This window comes from Lemur catta, chromosome 8 (genome assembly GCF_020740605.2).
Source record: "Lemur catta isolate mLemCat1 chromosome 8, mLemCat1.pri, whole genome shotgun sequence".
Classification (NCBI taxonomy): Eukaryota; Metazoa; Chordata; class Mammalia; order Primates; family Lemuridae; genus Lemur; species Lemur catta.
Genome location: NC_059135.1, coordinates 30,219,528 through 30,228,561, shown reverse-complemented (window position 1 = coordinate 30,228,561; position 9,034 = coordinate 30,219,528). Strand labels below are relative to the sequence as shown.

The 9,034-nt window shown below is 46.6% G+C and overlaps 1 protein-coding gene across 1 annotated transcript; it reads right to left on the bottom strand.

The window, feature by feature from the left end:
• Nucleotides 1-4,146: 4,146 nt before the first annotated feature.
• LOC123643883 (high mobility group protein B1-like) lies at nt 4,147-5,342 on the bottom strand. The gene has a single exon (XM_045559717.1). It carries the CDS (start codon nt 5,248-5,250, stop codon nt 4,606-4,608), a length of 645 nt encoding a protein of 214 aa, XP_045415673.1. The 5' UTR covers nt 5,251-5,342; the 3' UTR covers nt 4,147-4,605.
• Nucleotides 5,343-9,034: the final 3,692 nt, after the last annotated feature.

Below are 9,034 nucleotides of genomic sequence, written 5' to 3'. Positions count from 1 at the left end.
TAAAAATAAAAAATAATACAAAAAATGATCTTCCTTTTTCCCTTATCCCTCTATTTTTTTCCCTTCGCATCGTCACTTGAGCACCTACTATATGCCCTCCGTTGTGCTGTGATTCCAGTGAGATTCAAGTGAGCGAGTCACAGTCCCTGCCCCAGAGGAGCTCACAGTCAGTGGGGTCTCTGCTTGTTCCCTGCTCAGGGGACAGCCACAGGCTGCACCACAGCCCAGAGCAGGAGGCAGAGACCAACTGCCTCTGAGGAAAGGTAAGGTGGGGGTGGGGAGGAAGGCTCTGGAAGACAAGCACATGGCCACTGGGCAGAGAAGCAAGAGAAAAGCATTCCAGGGTCAGGATGCACATAGGCATGGAAGAAGGTTCCAGAACAGCAAAATGTTGACAATCTGATGCATAAAGTGGATGTGGAGGAGGGACATTGGAGGAGCATACGGATCTCTCTCCCAGGCCCCAGGAGGGAGCCTGGCTCCATATCCCTTCTGAGAAGACTTCTGGTTTTTTCATTAAACTGTCAAAACTAAACTATGAATGCAGGCCAGTGAGTATGTGCGTGTGTGTGCATGTGTGTGTGTTTGTGTGCACATGTATGAGAGAGAGAGAGAGAAACAGAGAGAGAGGAGCTTGTGATGAATACATTTGTTAAAAATTGGAATTCATGTCTAACTGTTCCCTCAGATCTCCTGTTGCCTAAGATATCATTTATTTAATTTGACAAGCTCATGACATCAACCTCAAAGGTGAAGACTGCCTCTGTCAGCCAGAGATTTGTTTAAACCTTTCGTGAGCGACATCATTATATTTTTCAGATTACGCCGTCTCTTGGATGACAATGGGATGTGTAAATTTTCCACCAACAGCACCCTGTCACTGTCCCCTCTGTCTGCCCCAAACCCACTTCCCTCTCAGGTCAGTGAGTGTCCCCTGGCTCTAGTGGGCAGGATTTGGGAACTTACCAATGAAGCAAGTGACAAGCCTGAGCAGGGTGGTGGGAAGGAAATAGTCTTCGAGTCACTGAATGTCATGAGTGTTCGGCATGGGTTCCTTCTGTTATCCACCTATCTCCTCCCTTTTTTTTTTTGAGATACAATTTCCATACCATAAAATTCACTCGTAAAAGTATATAATTCAGTGTTTTTTAGTATGTTCACAGAGTTGTACAACCATCACTGCAATCAATTTTGGAACATTTTCATCACCCAAAAAAGAAATCACATATCCATCAGCAGTCCAACCCCCTGACCCTTGACCCTAGGCAATCACTAATCTACTTTCTGTTTCTGTAGCTTTGTCTGTTCTGGACATTTCTTATAAATGGAATCATATACTATGTGATTCTTTGTGATTGGCTTCTTTCACTTAACGCCTTCAAGATTCATCTACATTGTAGCACCTATCAGTACTTCATTCCTTTTTGTGGCTGAATAATATTCCACTGTGTGAATAGACCACATTTTATATACGTATTCATTCTTTGGTGGACATTTGGGCTGTTTTCACTTTGGGCTGTTATGAATAATGCTGCTATGAACATTCATGTACAGGTTTTCATGTGGCCCTGTGCTTTCATCTCTCTTGGTTATAGGTGAAGTGGAATTGCCGACTTACACGCTAACTGTGTTTGACATTTTGGAGAACTGCCAAACTGTTTTTCCATATACCCTTAAAGTCTGAATTAAAAGGTAATTTTAAAACTTCAAAACATATAGCTTCCCTCTAACAGCTGTACACACCAATCTGGGCTCCTCCATGGTCATGTGTTTATTTTATTAACAGGACATCATACTTTTACCTGCTCACCTCAGAGTTGGAGCATCCTGGGACCTGGGCTGGCCTAAGCCTAAAGGGGCGCCATCCTTCTCCCAGGAGAATCTCAGGATAGTATCTCAGTCTCGTGAAAGAACAGTTTTCTTCCTGTTGATGGAAGGCTTGATCAGTCTCTTAAGTGCTGCCCTCGCCTTCCCCCCATACATTGACCAATGTCTACAGGATCAATTAGGTTAAGGGAAAAGGCCTAGATAGTTCTGGGGGTTCTAATTCCCACAGCAATACAGGCAAGAAAGGACCAAGTGAGACACTCGTCATGACCAGAAGGCATAGGCAATACTTCCTGGACTGGCTGGGTGCCAGCAGCCCAGACTGCAGAGGGCAGTGGGATGAAGAAGGGTGTCACTGAGCCAGGCAGCAAGCGGTGGGGGAGAGCCTGGCCTGCCGAGCTGATTGCCCACCTACTACATACCAGCTGGTCTAAGTCTGGCTCCTTATTTAACCTCACCTTTACAGAGAAGGGCTCAAGAACACTTGCCTAGTGCCTCACAGCAGCAGAAGGCAAAACTGAGCTGAAGACAGAGTAGGTCCAAGTCCCCAGATTGGCCTCAGTCCCAAGTCACCCTCCCCACAATCCGGAGCCTAGATGCAGGGCACAGGCTCGGCTCCATTTACCTGGACATCCATTCCATGTCATTTGGTGGCCTTCAAACACCAACACCTAGCCCTGCCCAGCAGAGCAGCGTCACTGCTATTTTGGAGGCAGTCATATATTTTTAATGACCTGCAAAATCTCCCTGTGAGAAGGGAGGGGGAGTTGAAATTACAGCCAAGCAATTTGAATTGCAAATCAAGTTATTCTCCCTCCTGCCCTCCAAGAATATGCAGAAATAAATGCCTCCTAATGAACCCTGGGGGGCTGAGGCTTTGATATGAATTCTGCTGGAGGCGGAAAGAGTTCTAGCCAGACTGAGACCCAGCATGAAGTTGGAGCAGGAGGGCCAGGGCAGTCCCTTTCAGCACAAGGGAGAAAGGAAATTGGATTATCTTGCTAGCAGTTGGTGTTTTTCTATTGCCTAGAATGGCAGGCTCCCTTCCTTAGATGGGGGGAATTCGATTTAGCCCTATTTGACCAGTGGGTGCCTCACCCCTCTCCACCTTCTCTTCCCTGGTCTCATGAGCCCTCACTCCCGGGGCTACAGAGAGCAGGAGCTCCAAAGCCTTTGTCTTTCCCAGGACCTAAGAAGACCTGTTAAAGATAGATGGATGGAAGGATGGATAGATACATAGACAACGTTTCTATCTGAAGTCAGGTAACCTTTGGTTCTGGCTGCCACCCGGAAGACGCCAGCCCTCCCCCTCCCCTTGGCCTCCAGGGTCTGTGTTTATTCAGCACAGGCAAGTGTGTGCTTGCAGGGCTGAGCTGTGTGGGGCTGGGTAGAGAGCCTGGTGTGGGTCTGAGGGCATGTGGATGTGGTTTTGTGTGGGTTGAGAGTGTGTGGTAATAATGGTTTGTGAGGACTTGTGAAAGACAGGGGTGGGGAGGCCTGCTCGCTGCCCCCCTCGGGCAGTGTGGGAGGACGGGCAGAAGCCCAGCGTGGACAAAGGGAAGAAGTTCCCAGCTCCCCGTGGGCGATGCCTCTGGGCTACCTCCTTGCCCTAACCTTTCCTACTGATCAAGGTTTCTCCTCCTCCCCTGATACCCCTTCTTGAGAGGAGCCTGGGAGCCCAGCAAAGCCCCTGCATGGAAAGGAGGGCTTGCGTCGAGAGGCAGGGTCTCTTGGTGATTGTGCAAGTGGGTGCATCCATCAAACACCTGGATTCAAAACCCAAATCCACTGATGAGGATGAGTGGAACAGACTCTTCTATCCCTCTACCTCCTCACTTGTGAGCTGGGGATAGTGAAGGACCAATCCTACTGGCTAACACTTCTTATGTGCTAATAAACGTAAGTTAGTATTGGGGCGAATGGATTAGTAACTACTCAGCACTCTAGGGTCCCATCATTGCAACCAGTGTTGCACAAGATGACTTGGCCTTCTTAAGGCCTCTGTCTGCAGGACAGTGGGCAGAGCCTGGGGGTCAGGGGCCCGCCCCAGGGAATGACAACGATGGGCCCTGGGCCCGTGATGGCACAATATACATAGGTTTGGGGAACTTGTCTGCACCAGGATGACCCTAAGAAATAAAGAGACAGAGAAAGGGGGACTATTAGAGATTTCTTTTTAAAAATCCTATTAATCAAATGCAATTAGGAGCACTGATTGGATGCTGATTTAAATGAATGAAATATAAAAGATATTTATGGAACCATGAAGAAAATTTGAACATCAAGTCAATATTAGATAATTTTAAGGAATTATTTTTTTTTTTAATAAAAATAATTGTATTTACTTAGAAGCATTCAGAATGTCAACAAAACAGCTGCAACTTTTTTTTTGCAATTACAGAGTGGTATTCAGTTAACAGAACAACAATTATTTCGTATAAGCTGCATCAGAGACAACTGAAGATGAAAAAACTACCATCCCCATATATAACTAATTTGTGCTGTGCACCAACAAGAACCTGCTTTAAATTTCCATGCCAATTTACAACCCCCATACTGTACCAGGCAAGGTTAGTGGCTATTGAAAATACCAGCAGGACAGGGCTAGCTAAAGACACATTCGGTAGTGTGTTAACTATACAAAAAAAGACACTGTACAGTTTAAAAACAAATCTTACACAGCCTTACATTTCAATTTTTTTCTTTAAAAGGAGTGAGTTGTGTACAGGGGGGTTAAATGCTTTATCGACAAGAAAAAAAAACTGCGCTAGAACCAACTTATTCATCATCATCATCTTCTTCATCTTCATCTTCTTCATCTTCCTCCTCCTCTTCATCCTCTTCATCTTCTTCATCTTCCTCCTCTTCCTTCTTTTTCTTGCTTTTTTCAGCCTTGACAACTCCCTTTTTTGCTGCATCAGGCTTTCCTTTAGCTCGGTATGCAGCAATATCCTTTTCATACTTTTCCTTCAGCTTTGCAGCCTTCTTTTCATAAGGCTGCTTGTCGTCTGCAGCAGTGTTATTCCACATCTCTCCCAGTTTCTTTGCAACATCACCAATGGATAGGCCAGGATGTTCTCCTTTGATTTTAGGGCGATACTCAGAACAAAACAAGAAAAAGGCCGAAGGAGGCCTCTTGGGTGCATTGGGATCCTTGAACTTCTTTTTTGTTTCCCCTTTAGGAGGGATATAGGTTTTCATTTCTCTTTCGTAACGGGCCTTGTCCGCCTTTGCCATATCTTCAAACTTTCCTTTCTCTTTAGCAGACATGGTCTTCCACCTCTCTGAGCACTTCTTAGAAAATTCTGAGAAGTTGACTGAAGCATCTGGGTGCTGCTTCTTGTGCTCCTCCCAGCAAGTTTGCACAAAGAATGCGTATGATGACATTTTGCCTCTCGACTTCTTAGGATCTCCCTTGCCCATGTTTAGTTATTTTTCCTCAGCGAGGCACAGAGTCGCCCAGTGCCCGTCCGGCTCTCACTTGCCCCGGCGCTGTCTCTATGGAGCTCAATGTACTGCCAATTTTAAGGAATTATTGTTAACATTTTTAGATGTGATAATGGTATTGTGGTTATGTTAAAAGACCAGATAGTCTTTATTTATCTCTTAGAAAATATACTGAAATATTTATGGGTGAAATGATACAATGTTTTGGGTTTAATTTAAAACAATCTAGCTGGTGGGGGCAGTTTGGGGAACAGGGAGAAGCAGATTAAACAAGATTGGCAAGGTGATGGTTCAAGGCGTTCCGTTATACCATTTTCTCTAATTTTGTATGCTTGGCCATTTCCATCATTAAACTACTAAAGAGGGGGAAAAAAAAAGCGCCCTCTGGAGCCGCCCCTTAGAGGGTGTCTTCTGCCCTCCCACAATGTCACCAGGGCAGCACTCGGGCCCTTGGACCGAGGGAAGGGCCACAGCTGAGCAGCGCTTTCTAAGCCCTATAAATCAACAAGCACAGCTGAAGCCATTTAGTAGGAAGCTTGTTAATAAGAAAAATCTGGTTTAAATGGGTCATTTTATTGGAGAGAGGGAGCGGAAGATGATGGAGAACAGGGCCCCCTGGCAATGAGGAGGTTTGTAAGTGGTGCCAAGCTCTCCCTCACAGGAAGAGTTGGATTGTGTTAACTCTGTCGTGCCTCAACCCTTCTCCAGGAGGATGGGGAACCCAAGGTGGGTGCAACCGGATCGGGGATGGGCCCAGAGAACGTGCAGGGGAGAGCACCCCTCGGGTAATCTACCCACTGTAGATGTGTGGGTCCTTCGAGGGGCAGCAGGGAGCTTTTGGATTCTAGGGAGACCACATCCGGGATACAGCACAGACTCCATGCACGACCCAGGGCAGAAAAATGAACAGTCAACCTGACAGTCAAGAAGTTTTCCAGTAGGGTGGGTAACTTGAGCCACAGAGAGAAGGAAGACCTCCTGAAAAGATGGGACTGTGAAGGAGAATCTTAGTGGGAAAAGAACCCAAGAAGGACTCTGAAAAAAAAAATAATGTAGCCAAACCAAGGTGAGGACAGTGGTGGATAAAATGCACTGGCAAGGGTTTTTGGTGATAGTTGTCTTGGAGGGTCATGAGACTCAGCTTCCTCAGCCCAAGGGCTAAGAAGACCCGAGCACCTGAGTTGAGGGATTGGGTAATGACAGACCAAGGCAAGGAGCCCTGGAGGAACTAATTTAACTTGCCAGTGACTGGGGACCACTGCAGGGGTCACACGAGGAACACTGAATTTGTAGTCAAAAGACCCAAGTTCCAGCTTTGCCATTTCCTAGTGGTAAAACTGTGGGCAATCAGTTCCTTGAACTACCTCATCCTGTTTGCCTGTTGACTAACGGGATGAACAATAGCCATTTCACGGCAATGCTATAGAGCCCTGTTTGTGCAATAAAAAATACACAGGATTTGGAGCCAAGTTGCCCTGGAGCCTTAAGTGCAGGCCTCACCAATCATGAACACTGTGACTTCAAGCCTCTGAGCCTCTATTTCCTCATCTGAAAAATGGGAGAGGAACACCAGACTCTAGCACAAAGGTGGAAGGAGAAAATGTAAATAATCATCTCAGCACAGTGCCTGGAACATGGTAAATACCCAATAAATGTTAGCAATTAGGATTATTGATAGAAAATATAAGAACATCAATGAGGGTAAGTGTGGGAAGTCAATAAAAGAATGGCACGGAGAAAGCACTCTGGGGTTAGAGAAGGAAGCTCAGATCTTTCTAGACTTCTGGTCAAGGTGGTACCTTCCTCATCTCAGCATTTAGCTTTTGTACTTTTTCTCTTTTCCACTGGAGGACAGGGACTGCCTAGTTTTAACGCAGGTGCCCTTCTGCTTTGACATGCAATGGACGCACTAGTGTCTATTAGGTCAGTCAAGACTGCGAGTTGATTGAGATCTTTCTCCATACAGGAAAATGTACAGAAACTACAGCATGGGCATGATGCGAGGTTTAGGAGAAGAGAAAGGGAGCTTAGAAGTTGGGAAAATAAAGGCAGAATTGTTGTTTTTAATCTTGTGTTTAACTGAGCAGCTTCAGCAAAAATTTTAATATGAACAGTGATTTGTAGGCCAAGACTCTTAGCACAGAAGCAAAAAAAGAAAGAGTCCTATTTGCATTATTAATACTCATGGATATATATGGATCTTTAAATAAGGGCATGCAGACAGTCATCCTTCCCAGAGTTTGTACCTTGCGGTTGCTGAAGAGACAGTTATGACACTACCCTTGCTAAATTAGACCTTGTCCACTTCACCCACATTTGTTCTCAGCCTCTGCCACGGTAACACCCTTCCCTCCCCCGGCCCTGCTCGCGCCCTGGCTGGCCCCCAACTCTCCCACGGAGCAGGAGGCGACCCCAGCCGGATCGCGGGATGTTTTCCTTCCCGTCTGACCCGTTGGTCCCCGTATGGTAGACGCCCAGGGTGTGAAACTGCACACCTACAAAGTAGGCCTTCTGCTTTGGGAGACCTCAAGAGGAAACCAACAGTCCCTCCATTTCCTGTGGATGAAGGATTATGTGATTGAAACAAATCACCCCCTCATTCTTCTTCCCAAGTCACACATGCCCAGTGGCTGAGAGTTAAATGAGCAGGAGACACCACATCAAGGCTGGGCTGAGACCCCAGAGTTTAAAAACAGTGGGCCCCATCCCTACATTTCCCTCCTGCTCGGTCCTCCTCTGGGGAAGGCAGTGGGCCAGACCCATCCCCTGTGTGCAGAAAGGGTTAATTCTTTCTCAGGTCAGTTTTACTACAGGCACTTGCTTGGTTCCTATTATTTTTCTTCCACTTTCTTCTCTTCTCTTGCAAGCCGATTAAAAGCTCTTTGGGTTTGAAGGGGTTTGTGTCACAAGAGCTCTGCCATGCCGGCTGGGGGCCAGGCAGGAAATATGTATCGCATTGAAATGGGACAACACAGGCCAGGGTGCCTGGAAGGGCCCAGAGGGCTTTTTACATGGAGATGAGCTGCCACTTGGCTCCTTCTGTAGCTAATCACCACTCTTGTTGAAATATTACTACTTCTGTTACAACCACTAATGCCCCAAATGAGGAACAGGTGCTTTGGGGTAACAGCAACTACAGAATGGTCACTTTTCACTTGGGATCTCCTTGCCCTCCCAGTGAAGAGCCAGGGAACCCCAGTTTGATTTCTGCCTCTGTTCGCTGAGTGGGAGCAGTGCCAGGAACTGTCTCCTCTTTAAACCAGAGCTTCCCTGATGATGTTTTTGGGGTGCAGAACCTGAAAAGAGACTTACAGGAAAGTAAGTGCAAAGAACATGAGCCCCAGAGTCACTCAGCCTGAGTTTGAGTCTTAGCTCCCCGCCTCAGTAGCCATGTGACCTTGGACCATTACCTGCTCTCTCTGAGCTCCTTTCCTCATCAAAGAAATGGATATACAAATAATATTGGGGTTGCCAAGAGGGCTCAAGGTAATGTGGCTAGGTGGTTAGCACCCAGCAGGGGCTCCCGGATGAAAGCTATCATTGTCGATCTTGGTGTCTCATGCCCTTCATAGGCTGATCCGCTTCACACAGCCACTGCCCTCAGCAAGGTAACTAGCTATGATTTACACCTCTCCTCACTGGCACGGGGTCCTGGGAAACCAAGTAGAGATCACAGCAATGACAATGACCAACCTTTGCATTCCCCTTCCTAGTGTATAAAGCACAAACACCCACACCCCACTATTTAATCCTCAGACCT